An 18,491-nucleotide genomic window follows, 5' to 3' on the forward strand; every position below is an offset into this window, starting at 1 on the left:
TTGTTCCCAAGTTCCACTCTTTTTTGCAGTGAAAGCTTCATCTGAGATTTAAAAAGTCTTTAAAAGTATCAAAAGTCTGCACAATTCTAACAATGTGTAGATATTTCTGTATTTTATTTTCACAAACATGTGAATAAGGTAAAGGTCATTTCCACCAGCAGAGGGAGCTGTCCTGTCCCTTTGTTGTGTGAGAACAAATCTACTGAAAGCTTCACAGCAACAAGTGTTCAGTGTGTTCAGTGTCCACTACAGTATGTTCATCCTGTTTCCTCCTCAAAGCTGGAGCTGCAGCTCAGAATGTCCTCAGAATGTCCTCAGAATGTCCTCAGAATGTCCTCAGAATGTCCTCAGAATGTCCTCAGAATGTCCTCAGAATGTCCCCTGCAGCTGGATTTTGTACGCACAGATGAGCAGCTTGACCTGCGCAAAATAAAGTCAATCACTGTTAATTATTAATAATAAAAAGTAGTATTTCTAGTAGTTTGACCACCTCGTCCCTTGTCACCTTCGGACCCCTCGAGGGTCCACATAGATTAATATGGCGCAGCAGCGGAGCGCGGGCGGCACCACGAGCCCCGGGTCAAAAGACAACTGGCCTGTCACTATTGTACTATATTTATGTGTAAATATCTCATGTTACAACATGAGCACCTGCGGTTTATTGACAGGTGCAACTTGTACATGGACAAGTTCCATTTTCGTAAATTTTGTGTGTTTTTATTCAGGAGCTTCAATAATACAGGGTGAAAAACAAGGTGCATTTCTGTGATTTGAATGAGTTACAAAAACACAGCAAATCTTCATTGACGCCATCAAAACACGTTTTGTTCAAACCATTATAAGAAGATGGATTTGAACAGACAGTGACCGTGTGACTGCCCCCCTGTGGCCCGTGTGGCCCCTGCGGCCCCTGTGACTGCCCCCCTGTGGCCCGTGTGGCCCCTGTGACTGCCCCCCTGTGGCCCGTGTGGCCCCTGCGGCCCCTGTGACTGCGGCCCCTGTGACTACCCCCCTGTGGCCCTGAGTGTAAATAAAGACAAAGAACTGCCATTCAGGAAGAGACTGTGAGAAAGAGGCTCTGGAGGCTGTGATGCAGCTGATCCACAGAGAACTTCAGCAGCAAAGATGAGCAGGAGGATCAGTGTGGACAAGGAGGAGAGAGGAGGAGAGAGGAGGAGAGAGGAGGAGGAGAGCGAGGAGGAGCGAGGAGAGAGGAGGAGAAAAGAGGAGAGAGGAGGAGAGCAAGGAGAAGAGAGGAGGAGAGCGAGGAGAAGAGAGGAGAGCGAGCAGAAGAGAGGAGAGCGAGGAGAAGAGCGAGGAGGAGAGAGGAGGAGAGCGAGGAGGAGAGCGAGGAGGAGAGCGAGGAGGAGAGCGAGGAGGAGAGCGAGGAGGAGAGCGGAGGAGAGAGGAGGAGAGGGGAGCGAGGAGGAGAGCGAGGAGGAGAGCGAGGAGAGAGGAGAGAGGAGGAGAAAAGAGGAGAGAGGAGGAGAAGAGAGGAGGAGAGAGGAGGAGAGCAAGGAGAAGAGAGGAGGAGAGCGAGGAGAAGAGAGGAGAGCGAGCAGAAGAGAGGAGAGCGAGGAGGAGAGAGGAGGAGAGAGGAGAAGAGAGGAGGAGAGGAGGAGAGCAAGGAGAAGAGAGGAGGAGAGCAAGGAGAAGAGCAAGGAGGAGAGAGGAGAGCGAGGAGAAGAGCGAGGAGGAGAGAGGAGGAGAGCGAGGAGGAGCGAGGAGGAGAGAGGAGAGAGGAGGAGAAAAGAGGAGAGCGAGGAGAAGAGAGGAGGAGAGCGAGGAGGAGAGAGGAGGAGAGCAAGGAGAAGAGCGAGGAGAAGAGAGGAGAGCGAGGAGAAGAGAGGAGAGCGAGCAGAAGAGAGGAGAGCGAGCAGAAGAGAGGAGAGCGAGGAGAAGAGCGAGGAGGAGAGCGAGGAGAAGAGCGAGGAGGAGAGCGAGGAGGAGAGCGAGGAGGAGAGAGGAGGAGAGAGGAGGAGAGAGGAGGAGAGAGGAGGAGAGCGAGGAGGAGAGCGAGGAGAGCGAGGAGGTGAGAGGAGGAGAGCGAGGAGGTGAGAGGAGGAGAGAGGAGGAGAGCGAGGAGAAGAGCGAGGAGAAGAGAGGAGAGCGAGGAGAAGAGCGAGGAGAAGAGCGAGGAGGAGAGAGGAGAAGAGAGGAGAAGAGAGGAGAAGAGCGAGGAGGAGAGCGACGAGGAGAGCGGAGGAGAGCGAGGAGAAGAGCGAGGAGGAGAGCGAGGAGGAGAGAGGAGGAGAGCGAGGAGAAGAGAGGAGGAGAGAGGAGAGCGAGGAGAAGAGAGGAGAGCGAGCAGAAGAGAGGAGAAGAGAGGAGAGCAAGGAGAAGAGCAAGGAGGAGAGAGGAGAGCAAGGAGAAGAGCAAGGAGGAGAGAGGAGAAGAGAGGAGGAGAGAGGAGGAGAGCGAGGAGAGCGAGGAGGAGAGAGGAGGAGAGAGGAGGAGAGAGGAGGAGAGAGGAGGAGAGCGAGGAGAAGAGCGAGGAGGAGAGCGAGGAGGAGAGCAAGAGGAGAGCGAGGAGGAGATAGGAGAGTAGGAAGAAGAGCAAGGAGGAGAGAGGAGGAGAGAGGAGGAGAGCGAGGAGGAGAGAGGAGGAGAGAGGAGGAGAGCGAGGAGAAGAGCGAGGAGGAGAGAGGAGGAGAGCGAGGAGGAGAGCGAGGAGGAGAGAGGAGGAGAGAGGAGAGCGAGGAGGAGCGAGGAGAGAGGAGGAGAGCGAGGAGAAGAGAGGAGGAGAGAGGAGAAGAGAGGAGGAGAGCGAGGAGAAGAGCGAGGAGGAGAGAGGAGGAGAGCGAGGAGGAGAGAGGAGGAGAGCGAGGAGAGAGGAGGAGAGCGAGGAGGAGAGCGAGGAGAAGAGCGAGGAGGAGAGCGAGGAGGAGAGCGAGGAGGAGAGCGAGGAGGAGAGCGAGGAGGAGAGAGGAGGAGAGAGGAGGAGAGCGAGGAGAAGAGCGAGGAGGAGAGAGGAGGAGAGCAAGGAGAAGAGAGGAGGAGAGCGAGGAGAAGAGAGGAGAGCGAGCAGAAGAGAGGAGAGCGAGGAGAAGAGCGAGGAGGAGAGAGGAGGAGAGCGAGGAGGAGAGAGGAGGAGAGAGGAGAAGAGAGGAGGAGAGGAGGAGAGCAAGGAGAAGAGAGGAGGAGAGCAAGGAGAAGAGAGGAGAGCGAGGAGAAGAGAGGAGAGCGAGGAGGAGAGAGGAGGGGAGAGGAGAGAGGAGGGGAGAGGAGAAGAGAGGAGAGCAAGGAGAAGAGCAAGGAGAAGAGAGGAGGAGAGCAAGGAGAAGAGCAAGGAGGAGAGAGGAGAGCGAGGAGAAGAGCGAGGAGGAGAGAGGAGGAGAGCGAGGAGGAGCGAGGAGGAGAGAGGAGGAGAAAAGAGGAGAGCGAGGAGAAGAGAGGAGGAGAGCGAGGAGGAGAGAGGAGGAGAGCAAGGAGAAGAGAGGAGGAGAGCGAGGAGAAGAGAGGAGAGCGAGGAGAAGAGAGGAGAGCGAGCAGAAGAGAGGAGAGCGAGGAGAAGAGCGAGGAGGAGAGAGGAGGAGAGCGAGGAGAAGAGCGAGGAGGAGAGCGAGGAGGAGAGCGAGGAGGAGAGCGAGGAGGAGAGCGAGGAGGAGAGAGGAGGAGAGCGGAGGAGAGCGAGGAGGAGAGCGAGGAGAGCGAGGAGGTGAGAGGAGGAGAGCGAGGAGGTGAGAGGAGGAGAGAGGAGGAGAGAGGAGGAGAGCGAGGAGAAGAGCGAGGAGAAGAGAGGAGAGCGAGGAGAAGAGCGAGGAGAAGAGCGAGGAGGAGAGCGGAGGAGAGCGAGGAGAAGAGCGAGGAGGAGAGAGGAGAAGAGAGGAGAAGAGAGGAGAAGAGCGAGGAGGAGAGCGAAGAGGAGAGAGGAGGAGAGCGAGGAGAAGAGCGAGGAGGAGAGCGAGGAGGAGAGAGGAGGAGAGCGAGGAGAAGAGAGGAGGAGAGAGGAGAGCGAGGAGAAGAGAGGAGAGCGAGCAGAAGAGAGGAGAGCGAGGAGGAGAGAGGAGAAGAGAGGAGAGCAAGGAGAAGAGCAAGGAGGAGAGAGGAGAGCAAGGAGAAGAGCAAGGAGGAGAGAGGAGAAGAGAGGAGGAGAGCGAGGAGAGCGAGGAGGAGAGAGGAGGAGAGAGGAGGAGAGAGGAGGAGAGCGAGGAGAAGAGCGAGGAGGAGAGAGGAGGAGAGCGAGGAGGAGAGAGGAGAGTAGGAAGAAGAGCAAGTAGGAGAGAGGAGAAGAGAGGAGGAGAGAGGAGGAGAGCGAGGAGAGCGAGGAGGAGAGAGGAGGAGAGAGGAGGAGAGCGAGGAGAAGAGCGAGGAGGAGAGAGGAGGAGAGCGAGGAGGAGAGCGAGGAGGAGAGAGGAGGAGAGAGGAGAGCGAGGAGGAGCGAGGAGAGAGGAGGAGAGCGAGGAGAAGAGAGGAGAAGAGAGGAGGAGAGCGAGGAGAAGAGCGAGGAGGAGAGAGGAGGAGAGAGGAGGAGAGCGAGGAGGAGAGCGAGGAGAAGAGCGAGGAGGAGAGCGAGGAGGAGAGCGAGGAGGAGAGCGAGGAGGAGAGAGGAGGAGAGCGAGGAGGAGAGCGAGGAGGAGAGAGGAGGAGAGAGGAGGAGAGAGGAGGAGAGCGAGGAGAAGAGCGAGGAGGAGAGAGGAGGAGAGCAAGGAGAAGAGAGGAGGAGAGCGAGGAGAAGAGGAGGAGAGCGAGGAGAAGAGAGGAGAGCGAGGAGAAGACAGGAGAGCGAGCAGAAGAGAGGAGAGCGAGGAGGAGAGCGAGGAGAAGAGCGAGGAGGAGGGAGGAGGAGAGCGAGTAGGAGAGCGAGGAGGAGAGAGGAGTAGAGAGGAGGAGAGCGAGGAGAAGAGCGAGGAGGAGCGAGGAGAAGAGCGAGGAGGAGAGCGAAGAGGAGAGAGGAGGAGAGCGAGGAGAAGAGCGAGGAGGAGAGAGGAGGAGAGCGAGGAGAAGAGCGAGGAGGAGAGCGAGGAGGAGAGAGGAGGAGAGCGAGGAGAAGAGAGGAGGAGAGAGGAGAGCGAGGAGAAGAGAGGAGAGCGAGCAGAAGAGAGGAGAGCGAGGAGGAGAGAGGAGAAGAGAGGAGAGCAAGGAGAAGAGCAAGGAGGAGAGAGGAGAGCAAGGAGAAGAGCGAGGAGGAGAGAGGAGGAGAGCGAGGAGAAGAGAGGAGAAGAGAGGAGGAGAGAGGAGGAGAGCGAGGAGGAGAGCGAGGAGGAGAGAGGAGGAGAGAGGAGGAGAGAGGAGGAGAGCGAGGAGGAGCGAGGAGAGAGGAGGAGAGCGAGGAGAAGAGAGGAGGAGAGCGAGGAGGAGAGAGGAGGAGAGAGAAGAGAGGAGGAGAGCAAGGAGAAGAGAGGAGGAGAGCGAAGAGAAGAGAGCGAGGAGAAGAGAGCGAGGAGGAGAGAGGAGGAGAGCGAGGAGAAGAGCGAGGAGAAGAGCGAGGAGAAGAGAGGAGGAGAGCGAGGAGGGGAGCGAGGAGGAGAGAGGAGGAGAGCGAGGAGGAGAGCGAGGAGGAGAGAGGAGTAGAGAGGAGAAGAGCGAGGAGGAGCGAGGAGAAGAGAGGAGAAGAGAGGAGAAGAGAGGAGAGCAAGGAGAAGAGAGGAGGAGAGCGAGGAGGAGAGCGAGGAGAGAGGAGGAGAGCGAGGAGAAGAGCGAGGAGGTGAGGGAGGAGGAGAGAGGAGGAGAGAGGAGGAGAGCGAGGAGGAGAGCGAGGAGGAGAGCGAGGAGGAGAGAGGAGGAGAGCGAGGAGGAGAGCGAGGAGGAGAGCGAGGAGGAGAGAGGAGAGCGAGGAGGAGAGCGAGGAGGAGAGAGGAGGAGAGAGGAGGAGAGCGAGGAGAAGAGCGAGGAGGAGCGAGGAGAAGAGAGGAGGAGAGCGAGGAGAAGAGCGAGGAGGAGAGCGAGGAGGAGAGAGGAGGAGAGCGAGGAGAAGAGCGAGGAGGAGAGAGGAGGAGAGCGAGGAGAAGAGCGAGGAGGAGAGCGAGGAGGAGAGAGGAGGAGAGCGAGGAGAAGAGAGGAGGAGAGAGGAGAGCGAGGAGAAGAGAGGAGAGCGAGCAGAAGAGAGGAGAGCGAGGAGGAGAGAGGAGAAGAGAGGAGAGCAAGGAGAAGAGCAAGGAGGAGAGAGGAGAGCAAGGAGAAGAGCGAGGAGGAGAGAGGAGGAGAGCGAGGAGAAGAGAGGAGAAGAGAGGAGAAGAGAGGAGGGGAGAGGAGGAGAGAGGAGGAGAGCGAGGAGGAGAGCGAGGAGGAGAGAGGAGGAGAGAGGAGGAGAGCGAGGAGGAGCGAGGAGAGAGGAGGAGAGCGAGGAGAAGAGAGGAGGAGAGCGAGGAGGAGAGAGGAGGAGAGAGAAGAGAGGAGGAGAGCAAGGAGAAGAGAGGAGGAGAGCGAAGAGAAGAGAGCGAGGAGAAGAGAGCGAGGAGAAGAGCGAGGAGGAGAGAGGAGGAGAGCGAGGAGAAGAGCGAGGAGAAGAGCGAGGAGGAGAGCGAGGAGAAGAGAGGAGGGGAGCGAGGAGGAGAGCGAGGAGGACAGCGAGGAGGAGAGAGGAGTAGAGAGGAGAAGAGCGAGGAGGAGCGAGGAGAAGAGAGGAGGAGAGCGAGGAGAAGAGCGAGGAGGAGAGAGGAGGAGAGCGAGGAGAAGAGCGAGGAGGAGAGAGGAGAAGAGAGGAGAAGAGAGAGGAGGAGCGAGGAGAAGAGAGGAGGAGAGCGAGGAGAAGAGCGAGGAGGAGAGCGAGGAGAAGAGCGAGGAGAGCGAGGAGGAGAGCGGAGGAGAGAGGAGAGCAAGGAGAAGAGCAAGGAGAAGAGAGGAGAGCAAGGAGAAGAGAGGAGAGCAAGGAGAAGAGCGAGAAGGAGAGAGGAGAGCGAGGAGAAGAGCGAGGAGGAGAGAGGAGGGGAGAGGAGGAGAGCGAGGAGAAGAGCGAGGAGGAGAGAGGAGGAGAGAGGAGGAGAGCGAGGAGGAGAGAGGAGGAGAGCGAGGAGAGCGAGGAGGAGAGAGGAGAAGAGAGGAGGAGAGCAAGGAGAAGAGGAGGAGAGCGAGGAGGAGCGAGGAGAAGAAAAGAGGAGGAGAGCGAGGAGAAGAGAGGAGGAGAGCGAGGAGGAGAGAGGAGGAGAGAGAAGAGAGGAGGAGAGCAAGGAGAAGAGAGGAGGAGAGCGAAGAGAGGAGAGCGAGGAGAAGAGAGCGAGGAGAAGAGCAAGGAGGAGAGAGGAGGAGAGCGAGGAGGAGAGAGGAGGAGAGCGAGGAGAAGAGCGAGGAGGAGAGCGAGGAGAAGAGAGGAGGAGAGCGAGGAGGAGAGCGAGGAGGAGAGAGGAGGAGAGCGAGGAGGAGAGCGAGGAGGAGAGAGGAGGAGAGCGAGGAGAAGAGCGAGGAGGAGAGCGAGGAGGAGAGCGAGGAGAAGAGAGGAGGAGAGCGAGGAGGAGAGCGAGGAGGAGAGCGAGGAGGAGAGCGAGGAGGAGAGCGAGGAGGAGAGCGAGGAGAAGAGCGAGGAGGAGAGAGGAGGAGAGCGAGGAGAAGAGCGAGGAGGAGAGAGGAGAAGAGAGGAGAAGAGAGGAGAAGAGAGGAGGAGAGCAAGGAGGAGAGCGAGGAGGAGAGCGAGGAGGAGAGAGGAGGAGAGCGGAGGAGAGAGGAGGAGAGCGAGGAGAAGAGCGAGGAGGAGCGAGGAGGAGCGAGGAGAAGAGAGGAGGAGAGCGAGGAGAAGAGCGAGGAGGAGAGCGAGGAGAAGAGCGAGGAGGAGAGCGAAGAGAAGAGAGCAAGGAGAAGAGAGCAAGGAGAAGAGAGGAGGAGAGCGAGGAGAAGACAGGAGAGCGAGCAGAAGAGAGGAGAGCGAGGAGGAGAGCGAGGAGAAGAGAGGAGGAGAGCGAGGAGGAGAGCGAGGAGGAGAGAGGAGGAGAGCGAGGAGGAGAGCGAGGAGGAGAGAGGAGTAGAGAGGAGGAGAGCGAGGAGAAGAGCGAGGAGGAGCGAGGAGAAGAGCGAGGAGGAGAGAGGAGGAGAGCGAGGAGAAGAGCGAGGAGGAGAGAGGAGAAGAGAGGAGGAGAGCAAGGAGAAGAGAGGAGGAGAGCGAGGAGGAGAGCGAGGAGGAGAGAGGAGGAGAGAGGAGGAGAGCGAGGAGAAGAGCGAGGAGGAGAGCGAGAAGAGAGGAGGAGAGCGAGGAGGAGAGCGAGGAGGAGAGCGAGGAGGAGAGCGAGGAGGAGAGCGAGGAGGAGAGAGGAGGAGAGCGAGGAGAAGAGCGAGGAGGAGAGAGGAGGAGAGCGAGGAGAAGAGCGAGGAGGAGAGAGGAGAAGAGAGGAGAAGAGAGGAGAGAGGAGGAGAGAGGAGGAGAGCGAGGAGAAGAGAGGAGAGCGAGGAGAAGAGAGGAGAGCGAGGAGAAGAGAGGAGAGCGAGGAGGAGAGAGGAGAGAGGAGGAGAGAGGAGAAGAGAGGAGAGCAAGGAGAAGAGCAAGGAGAAGAGAGGAGGAGAGCAAGGAGAAGAGAGGAGAGCGAGGAGAAGAGCAAGGAGGAGAGAGGAGAGCGAGGAGAAGAGCGAGGTGGAGAGAGGAGGAGAGCGGAGGAGAAGAGCGAGGAGGAGAGAGAGGAGGAGAGAGGAGGTGAGAGGAGAAGAGAGGAGGAGAGCGAGGAGGAGGGGGAGGAGAGAGGAGGAGAGCGAGGAGGAGCGAGGAGAGAGGAGGAGAGCGAGGAGGAGATAGGAGAAGAGAGGAGGAGAGCAAGGAGAAGAGAGGAGGAGAGCGAGGAGAAGAGAGCGAGGAGAAGAGCGAGGAGGAGAGAGGAGGAGAGCGAGGAGGAGAGCGAGGAGGAGAGAGGCGCAGAGAGGAGGAGAGCGAGGAGAAGAGCGAGGAGGAGAGCGAGGAGGAGAGCGAGGAGGAGAGCGAGGAGGAGAGCGAGGAGGAGAGAGGAGGAGAGCGAGGAGGAGAGAGGAGGAGAGCGAGGAGGAGAGAGGAGGAGAGAGGAGGAGAGCGAGGAGAAGAGCGAGGAGGAGCGAGGAGAAGAGAGGAGGAGAGCGAGGAGAAGAGCGAGGAGGAGAGCGAGGAGAAGAGCGAGGAGGAGAGCGAGGAGGAGAGAGGAGGAGAGCGAGGAGGAGAGAGGAGGAGAGCGAGGAGGAGAGAGGAGGAGAGAGGAGGAGAGCGAGGAGAAGAGCGAGGAGGAGAGAGGAGAAGAGAGGAGGAGAGGTGGAGAGCGAGGAGAAGAGAGGAGGAGAGCGAGGAGAAGAGAGGAGAGCGAGGAGAAGAGAGGAGCGCGAGGAGGAGAGCGAGGAGGAGAGAGGAGGAGAGCAAGGAGAAGAGAGGAGAGCAAGGAGAAGAGCGAGAAGGAGAGAGGAGAGCGAGGAGAAGAGCGAGGAGGAGAGAGGAGGAGAGAGGAGGAGAGCGAGGAGGAGAGCGAGGAGAAGAGCGGAGGAGGAGAGAGGAGGAGAGAGAGGAGGAGAGAGGAGAGCGAGGAGGAGAGAGGAGGAGAGCAAGGAGAGCGAGGAGGAGAGAGGAGAAGAGAGGAGATCAAGGAGAAGAGCAAGGAGAAGAGAGGAGGAGAGCAAGGAGAAGAGAGGAGGAGAGCAAGGAGAAGAGCAAGGAGGAGAGAGGAGAGCGAGGAGAAGAGCGAGGAGGAGAGAGGAGGAGAGCGAGGAGAAGAGCGAGGAGGAGAGAGGAGGAGAGCGAGGAGAGCGAGGAGGAGAGAGGAGGAGAGAGGAGGAGAGCGAGGAGGAGCGAGGAGAGAGGAGGAGAGCGAGGAGAAGAGAGGAGGAGAGAGGAGAAGAGAGGAGGAGAGCAAGGAGAAGAGAGCGAGGAGAAGAGCGAGGAGGAGAGAGGAGGAGAGCGAGGAGGAGAGAGGAGGAGAGAGGAGGAGAGCGAGGAGAAGAGCGAGGAGGAGAGAGGAGGGGAGAGGAGGAGAGCGAGGAGAAGAGCGAGGAGGAGAGAGGAGAGAGGAGGAGAGAGGAGGAGAGCGAGGAGGAGAGAGGAGGAGAGCGAGGAGAGCGAGGAGGAGAGCAAGGAGAAGAGAGGAGGAGAGCAAGGAGAGGAGAGGAGGAGAGCAAGGAGAAGAGAGGAGGAGAGCAAGGAGAAGAGCGAGGAGGAGAGAGGAGGAGAGCAAGGAGAAGAGAGGAGAGCAAGGAGAAGAGCGAGGAGGAGAGAGGAGGAGAGAGGAGGAGAGCGAGGAGAAGAGCGAGGAGGAGAGAGGAGGAGAGCGAGGAGGAGAGCGAGGAGGAGAGAGGAGGAGAGCGAGGAGGAGCGAGGAGAGCGAGGAGAAGAGAGGAGGAGAGAGGAGGAGAGAGAAGAGAGGAGGAGAGCAAGGAGAAGAGAGGAGGAAAGCGAGGAGAAGAGCGAGGAGGAGAGAGGAGGAGAGCGAGGAGGAGAGAGGAGGAGAGCGAGGAGGAGAGCGAGGAGAAGAGCGAGGAGGAGAGCGAGGAGGAGAGCGAGGAGGAGAGAGGAGGAGAGCGAGGAGGAGAGCGAGGAGGAGAGCGAGGAGGAGAGAGGAGGAGAGCGAGGAGGAGAGGAGGAGAGAGGAGGAGAGCGAGGAGAAGAGCGAGGAGGAGAGAGGAGGAGAGCAAGGAGAAGAGAGGAGGAGAGCGAGGAGAAGAGAGGAGGAGAGCGAGGAGAAGAGAGGAGAGCGAGAAGAGAGGAGAGCGAGGAGGAGAGCGAGGAGAAGAGAGGAGGAGAGCGAGGAGGAGAGCGAGGAGGAGGGAGGAGGAGAGCGAGGAGGAGAGCGAGGAGGAGAGAGGAGTAGAGAGGAGGAGAGCGAGGAGAAGAGCGAGGAGGAGCGAGGAGAAGAGCGAGGAGGAGAGAGGAGGTGAGCGAGGAGGAGAGAGGAGAAGAGGAGAGCGAGGAGAAGAGAGGAGGAGAGCGAGGAGGAGAGAGGAGGAGAGAGGAGGAGAGAGGAGGAGAGCGAGGAGAAGAGCGAGGAGGAGAGCGAGGAGGAGAGCGAGGAGGAGAGCGAGGAGGAGAGCGAGGAGGAGAGCGAGGAGGAGAGCGAGGGGAAGAGCGAGGAGGAGAGAGGAGGAGAGCGAGGAGAAGAGCGAGGAGGAGAGAGGAGAAGAGAGGAGAAGAGAGGAGAAGAGAGGAGGAGAGAGAGGAGGAGAGAGGAGGAGAGCGAGGAGGAGAGAGGAGGGGAGCGAGGAGGAGGGGGAGGAGAGAGGAGGAGAGCGAGGAGGAGCGAGGAGAGAGGAGGAGAGCGAGGAGGAGAGAGGAGAAGAGAGGAGGAGAGCAAGGAGAAGAGAGGAGGAGAGCGAGGAGAAGAGAGCGAGGAGAAGAGCGAGGAGGAGAGAGGAGAGCGAGGAGGAGAGCGAGGAGGAGCGAGGAGGAGAGAGGAGCAGAGCGAGGAGAAGAGCGAGGAGGAGAGCGAGGAGGAGAGAGGAGGAGAGCGAGGAGAAGAGCGAGGATGAGAGAGGAGAGAGAGGAGGAGAGCGAGGAGGAGAGAGGAGAGCGAGGAGGAGAGAGGAGGAGAGAGGAGGAGAGAGGAGGAGAGCGAGGAGAAGAGAGGAGGAGAGCGAGGAGGAGAGAGGAGAAGAGAGGAGGAGAGCAAGGAGAAGAGAGGAGGAGAGCGAGGAGAAGAGCGAGGAGGAGAGAGGAGGAGAGAGGAGAGCGAGGAGAAGAGCGAGGAGGAGAGCGAGGAGGAGAGCGAGGAGAAGAGCGAGGAGGAGAGCGAGGAGGAGAGCGAGGAGGAGAGCGAGGAGGAGAGCGAGGAGGAGAGCGAGGAGGAGAGCGAGGAGGAGAGCGAGGAGGAGAGCGAGGAGGAGAGCGAGGAGGAGAGAGGAGGAGAGAGGAGGAGAGCGAGGAGAAGAGCGAGGAGGAGCGAGGAGAAGAGCGAGGAGAAGAGAGGAGGAGAGCGAGGAGAAGAGCGAGGAGGAGAGCGAGGAGAAGAGCGAGGAGGAGAGCGAAGAGAAGAGAGCAAGGAGAAGAGAGCAAGGAGAAGAGAGGAGGAGAGCGAGGAGAAGACAGGAGAGCGAGCAGAAGAGAGGAGAGCGAGGAGGAGAGCGAGGAGAAGAGAGGAGAGCGAGGAGGAGAGCGAGGAGGAGAGAGGAGGAGAGCGAGGAGGAGAGCGAGGAGGAGAGCGAGGAGGAGAGAGGAGGAGAGAGGAGGAGAGAGGAGGAGAGCGAGGAGAAGAGCGAGGAGGAGAGAGGAGAAGAGAGGAGGAGAAGAGCGAGGAGGAGCGAGGAGAAGAGAGGAGGAGAGCGAGGAGAAGAGCGAGGAGGAGAGCGAGGAGAAGAGCGAGGAGGAGAGCGAGGAGGAGAGAGGAGGAGAGCGAGGAGGAGAGAGGAGGAGAGCGAGGAGGAGAGAGGAGGAGAGAGGAGGAGAGCGAGGAGAAGAGCGAGGAGGAGAGAGGAGAAGAGAGGAGAAGAGAGGTGGAGAGCGAGGAGAAGAGAGGAGGAGAGCGAGGAGAAGAGAGGAGAGCGAGGAGAAGAGAGGAGCGCGAGGAGGAGAGCGAGGAGGAGAGAGGAGGAGAGCAAGGAGAAGAGAGGAGAGCAAGGAGAAGAGCGAGAAGGAGAGAGGAGAGCGAGGAGAAGAGCGAGGAGGAGAGAGGAGGAGAGAGGAGGAGAGCGAGGAGAAGAGCGGAGGAGGAGAGAGGAGGAGAGAGAGGAGGAGAGAGGAGAGCGAGGAGGAGAGAGGAGGAGAGCAAGGAGAGCGAGGAGGAGAGAGGAGAAGAGAGGAGATCAAGGAGAAGAGCAAGGAGAAGAGAGGAGGAGAGCAAGGAGAAGAGAGGAGGAGAGCAAGGAGAAGAGCAAGGAGGAGAGAGGAGAGCGAGGAGAAGAGCGAGGAGGAGAGAGGAGGAGAGCGAGGAGAAGAGCGAGGAGGAGAGAGGAGGAGAGCGAGGAGAAGAGCGAGGAGGAGAGAGGAGGAGAGCGAGGAGAGCGAGGAGGAGAGAGGAGGAGAGAGGAGGAGAGCGAGGAGGAGCGAGGAGAGAGGAGGAGAGCGAGGAGAAGAGAGGAGGAGAGAGGAGGAGAGAGGAGAAGAGAGGAGGAGAGCAAGGAGAAGAGAGCGAGGAGAAGAGCGAGGAGGAGAGCGAGGAGAGCGAGGAGGAGAGAGGAGGAGAGAGGAGGAGAGCGAGGAGAAGAGCGAGGAGGAGAGCGAGGAGAGCGAGGAGGAGAGAGGAGGAGAGCGAGGAGGAGAGCGAGGAGGAGAGAGGAGGAGAGAGGAGGAGAGCGAGGAGAAGAGCGAGGAGGAGAGCGAGGAGGAGAGCGAGGAGAAGAGCGAGGAGGAGAGAGGAGAAGAGAGGAGAAGAGAGGAGGAGAGCAAGGAGAAGAGAGGAGGAGAGCGAGGAGAAGAGAGGAGAGCGAGGAGAAGACAGGAGAGCGAGGAGAAGAGCGAGGAGGAGAGCGAGGAGGAGAGAGGAGGAGAGAGGAGAGCAAGGAGAAGAGCGAGGAGGAGAGAGGAGAGCGAGGAGAAGAGCGAGGAGGAGAGAGGAGGAGAGCGAGGAGAAGAGCGAGGAGGAGAGAGGAGAAGAGAGGAGAAGAGAGGAGAGAGGAGGAGAGAGGAGGAGAGCGAGGAGAAGAGAGGAGAGCGAGGAGAAGAGAGGAGAGCGAGGAGAGGAGAGGAGAGCGAGGAGGAGAGAGGAGAGAGGAGGAGAGAGGAGAAGAGAGGAGAGCAAGGAGAAGAGCAAGGAGAAGAGAGGAGGAGAGCAAGGAGAAGAGAGGAGAGCGAGGAGAAGAGCAAGGAGGAGAGAGGAGAGCGAGGAGAAGAGCGAGGAGGAGAGAGGAGGAGAGCGGAGGAGAAGAGCGAGGAGGAGAGAGAGGAGGAGAGAGGAGGTGAGAGGAGAAGAGAGGAGGAGAGCGAGGAGGAGGGGGAGGAGAGAGGAGGAGAGCGAGGAGGAGCGAGGAGAGAGGAGGAGAGCGAGGAGGAGAGAGGAGAAGAGAGGAGGAGAGCAAGGAGAAGAGAGGAGGAGAGCGAGGGAGAAGAGAGCGAGGAGAAGAGCGAGGAGGAGAGAGGAGGAGAGCGAGGAGGAGAGCGAGGAGGAGAGAGGCGCAGAGAGGAGGAGAGCGAGGAGAAGAGCGAGGAGGAGAGCGAGGAGGAGAGCGAGGAGGAGAGCGAGGAGGAGAGAGGAGGAGAGCGAGGAGGAGAGCGAGGAGGAGAGAGGAGGAGAGAGGAGGAGAGCGAGGAGAAGAGCGAGGAGGAGCGAGGAGAAGAGAGGAGGAGAGCGAGGAGAAGAGCGAGGAGGAGAGCGAGGAGAAGAGCGAGGAGGAGAGCGAGGAGGAGAGAGGAGGAGAGCGAGGAGGAGAGAGGAGGAGAGCGAGGAGGAGAGAGGAGGAGAGAGGAGGAGAGCGAGGAGAAGAGCGAGGAGGAGAGAGGAGAAGAGAGGAGAAGAGAGGAGGAGAGCGAGGAGAAGAGAGGAGAGCGAGGAGAAGAGAGGAGCGCGAGGAGGAGAGCGAGGAGGAGAGAGGAGAGCAAGGAGAAGAGAGGAGAGCAAGGAGAAGAGCGAGAAGGAGAGAGGAGAGCGAGGAGAAGAGCGAGGAGGAGAGAGGAGGAGAGAGGAGGAGAGCGAGGAGGAGAGCGAGGAGAAGAGCGGAGGAGGAGAGAGGAGGAGAGAGAGGAGGAGAGAGGAGAGCGAGGAGGAGAGAGGAGGAGAGCAAGGAGAGCGAGGAGGAGAGAGGAGAAGAGAGGAGATCAAGGAGAAGAGCAAGGAGAAGAGAGGAGGAGAGCAAGGAGAAGAGAGGAGGAGAGCAAGGAGAAGAGCAAGGAGGAGAGAGGAGAGCGAGGAGAAGAGCGAGGAGGAGAGAGGAGGAGAGCGAGGAGAAGAGCGAGGAGGAGAGAGGAGGAGAGCGAGGAGAGCGAGGAGGAGAGAGGAGGAGAGAGGAGGAGAGCGAGGAGGAGCGAGGAGAGAGGAGGAGAGCGAGGAGAAGAGAGGAGGAGAGAGGAGGAGAGAGGAGAAGAGAGGAGGAGAGCAAGGAGAAGAGAGCGAGGAGAAGAGCGAGGAGGAGAGAGGAGGAGAGCGAGGAGGAGAGAGGAGGAGAGAGGAGGAGAGCGAGGAGAAGAGCGAGGAGGAGAGAGGAGGGGAGAGGAGGAGAGCGAGGAGAAGAGCGAGGAGGAGAGAGGAGAGAGGAGGAGAGAGGAGGAGAGCGAGGAGGAGAGAGGAGGAGAGCGAGGAGAGCGAGGAGGAGAGCAAGGAGAAGAGAGGAGGAGAGCAAGGAGAGGAGAGGAGGAGAGCAAGGAGAAGAGAGGAGGAGAGCAAGGAGAAGAGCGAGGAGGAGAGAGGAGGAGAGCAAGGAGAAGAGAGGAGAGCAAGGAGAAGAGCGAGGAGGAGAGAGGAGGAGAGAGGAGGAGAGCGAGGAGAAGAGCGAGGAGGAGAGAGGAGGAGAGCGAGGAGGAGAGCGAGGAGGAGAGAGGAGGAGAGCGAGGAGGAGCGAGGAGAGCGAGGAGAAGAGAGGAGGAGAGAGGAGGAGAGAGAAGAGAGGAGGAGATTAAGGAGAAGAGAGGAGGAGAGCGAGGAGAAGAGCGAGGAGGAGAGAGGAGGAGAGCGAGGAGGAGAGAGGAGGAGAGCGAGGAGGAGAGCGAGGAGAAGAGCGAGGAGGAGAGCGAGGAGGAGAGCGAGGAGGAGAGAGGAGGAGAGCGAGGAGGAGAGCGAGGAGGAGAGAGGAGGAGAGCGAGGAGGAGAGGAGGAGAGAGGAGGAGAGCGAGGAGAAGAGCGAGGAGGAGAGAGGAGGAGAGCAAGGAGAAGAGAGGAGGAGAGCGAGGAGAAGAGAGGAGGAGAGCGAGGAGAAGAGAGGAGGAGAGCGAGGAGAAGAGAGGAGAGCGAGAAGAGAGGAGAGCGAGGAGGAGAGCGAGGAGAAGAGAGGAGGAGAGCGAGGAGGAGAGCGAGGAGGAGGGAGGAGGAGAGCGAGGAGGAGAGCGAGGAGGAGAGAGGAGTAGAGAGGAGGAGAGCGAGGAGAAGAGCGAGGAGGAGCGAGGAGAAGAGCGAGGAGGAGAGAGGAGGTGAGCGAGGAGGAGAGAGGAGAAGAGGAGAGCGAGGAGAAGAGAGGAGGAGAGCGAGGAGGAGAGAGGAGGAGAGAGGAGGAGAGAGGAGGAGAGCGAGGAGAAGAGCGAGGAGGAGAGCGAGGAGGAGAGCGAGGAGGAGAGCGAGGAGGAGAGCGAGGAGGAGAGCGAGGGGAAGAGCGAGGAGGAGAGAGGAGGAGAGCGAGGAGAAGAGCGAGGAGGAGAGAGGAGAAGAGAGGAGAAGAGAGGAGAAGAGAGGAGGAGAGAGAGGAGGAGAGAGGAGGAGAGCGAGGAGGAGAGAGGAGGGGAGCGAGGAGGAGGGGGAGGAGAGAGGAGGAGAGCGAGGAGGAGCGAGGAGAGAGGAGGAGAGCGAGGAGGAGAGAGGAGAAGAGAGGAGGAGAGCAAGGAGAAGAGAGGAGGAGAGCGAGGAGAAGAGAGCGAGGAGAAGAGCGAGGAGGAGAGAGGAGAGCGAGGAGGAGAGCGAGGAGGAGAGAGGAGCAGAGCGAGGAGAAGAGCGAGGAGGAGAGCGAGGAGGAGAGAGGAGGAGAGAGAGGAGGAGAGCGAGGAGGAGAGAGGAGAGCGAGGAGGAGAGAGGAGGAGAGAGGAGGAGAGAGGAGAGCGAGGAGGAGAGCGAGGAGGAGAGAGGAGCAGAGCGAGGAGAAGAGCGAGGAGGAGAGCGAGGATGAGAGAGGAGGAGAGAGAGGAGGAGAGCGAGGAGGAGAGAGGAGAGCGAGGAGGAGAGAGGAGGAGAGAGGAGGAGAGAGGAGGAGAGCGAGGAGAAGAGAGGAGGAGAGCGAGGAGGAGAGAGGAGAAGAGAGGAGGAGAGCAAGGAGAAGAGAGGAGGAGAGCGAGGAGAAGAGCGAGGAGGAGAGAGGAGGAGAGAGGAGAGCGAGGAGAAGAGCGAGGAGGAGAGAGGAGGAGAGCGAGGAGAAGAGCGAGGAGGAGAGCGAGGAGGAGAGCGAGGAGGAGAGCGAGGAGGAGAGCGAGGAGGAGAGAGGAGGAGAGCGAGGAGGAGAGCGAGGAGGAGAGCAAGGAGGAGAGCGAGGAGGAGAGCGAGGAGGAGAGCGAGGAGGAGAGAGGAGGAGAGAGGAGGAGAGCGAGGAGAAGAGCGAGGAGGAGCGAGGAGGAGCGAGGAGAAGAGAGGAGGAGAGCGAGGAGAAGAGCGAGGAGGAGAGCGAGGAGAAGAGCGAGGAGGAGAGCGAAGAGAAGAGAGCAAGGAGAAGAGAGCAAGGAGAAGAGAGGAGGAGAGCGAGGAGAAGACAGGAGAGCGAGCAGAAGAGAGGAGAGCGAGGAGGAGAGCGAGGAGAAGAGAGGAGGAGAGCGAGGAGGAGAGCGAGGAGGAGAGAGGAGGAGAGCGAGGAGGAGAGCGAGGAGGAGAGCGAGGAGGAGAGAGGAGGAGAGAGGAGGAGAGAGGAGGAGAGAGGAGGAGAGAGGAGGAGAGCGAGGAGAAGAGCGAGGAGGAGAGAGGAGAAGAGAGGAGGAGAAGAGCGAGGAGGAGCGAGGAGAAGAGAGGAGGAGAGCGAGGAGAAGAGCGAGGAGGAGAGCGAGGAGAAGAGCGAGGAGGAGAGCGAGGAGGAGAGAGGAGGAGAGCGAGGAGGAGAGAGGAGGAGAGCGAGGAGGAGAGAGGAGGAGAGAGGAGGAGAGCGAGGAGAAGAGCGAGGAGGAGAGAGGAGAAGAGAGGAGAAGAGAGGAGAAGAGAGGTGGAGAGCGAGGAGAAGAGAGGAGGAGAGCGAGGAGAAGAGAGGAGAGCGAGGAGAAGAGAGGAGCGCGAGGAGGAGAGCGAGGAGGAGAGAGGAGGAGAGCAAGGAGAAGAGAGGAGAGCAAGGAGAAGAGCGAGAAGGAGAGAGGAGAGCGAGGAGAAGAGCGAGGAGGAGAGAGGAGGAGAGAGGAGGAGAGCGAGGAGAAGAGCGGAGGAGGAGAGAGGAGGAGAGAGAGGAGGAGAGAGGAGAGCGAGGAGGAGAGAGGAGGAGAGCAAGGAGAGCGAGGAGGAGAGAGGAGAAGAGAGGAGATCAAGGAGAAGAGCAAGGAGAAGAGAGGAGGAGAGCAAGGAGAAGAGAGGAGGAGAGCAAGGAGAAGAGCAAGGAGGAGAGAGGAGAGCGAGGAGAAGAGCGAGGAGGAGAGAGGAGGAGAGCGAGGAGAAGAGCGAGGAGGAGAGAGGAGGAGAGCGAGGAGAGCGAGGAGGAGAGAGGAGGAGAGAGGAGGAGAGCGAGGAGGAGCGAGGAGAGAGGAGGAGAGCGAGGAGAAGAGAGGAGGAGAGAGGAGGAGAGAGGAGAAGAGAGGAGGAGAGCAAGGAGAAGAGAGCGAGGAGAAGAGCGAGGAGGAGAGAGGAGGAGAGCGAGGAGGAGAGAGGAGGAGAGAGGAGGAGAGCGAGGAGAAGAGCGAGGAGGAGAGCGAGGAGAGCGAGGAGGAGAGAGGAGGAGAGCGAGGAGGAGAGCGAGGAGGAGAGAGGAGGAGAGAGGAGGAGAGCGAGGAGAAGAGCGAGGAGGAGAGCGAGGAGGAGAGCGAGGAGAAGAGCGAGGAGGAGAGAGGAGAAGAGAGGAGAAGAGAGGAGGAGAGCAAGGAGAAGAGAGGAGGAGAGCGAGGAGAAGAGAGGAGAGCGAGGAGAAGACAGGAGAGCGAGGAGAAGAGCGAGGAG

General features: G+C 59.7%; 1 protein-coding gene across 1 annotated transcript in view; it reads right to left on the minus strand.

The window, feature by feature from the left end:
* Window positions 1-272: 272 nt before the first annotated feature.
* Window positions 273-18,491, minus strand: part of mphosph8 (M-phase phosphoprotein 8) — a 44,715-nt gene continuing 26,496 nt past the window's right edge. The window contains exon 14 of the mRNA XM_072444168.1: window positions 273-420. Within this exon, the coding sequence (XP_072300269.1) occupies window positions 370-420 (51 nt within the window). The 3' untranslated portion in view covers window positions 273-369. The remainder of the gene's footprint in view (window positions 421-18,491) is intronic.

This window comes from Eucyclogobius newberryi, unplaced genomic scaffold, assembly GCF_026437365.1.
Source record: "Eucyclogobius newberryi isolate DKJ021-1_F unplaced genomic scaffold, fEucNew1.0.hap1 SCAF_14, whole genome shotgun sequence".
Classification (NCBI taxonomy): domain Eukaryota; kingdom Metazoa; phylum Chordata; class Actinopteri; order Gobiiformes; family Gobiidae; genus Eucyclogobius; species Eucyclogobius newberryi.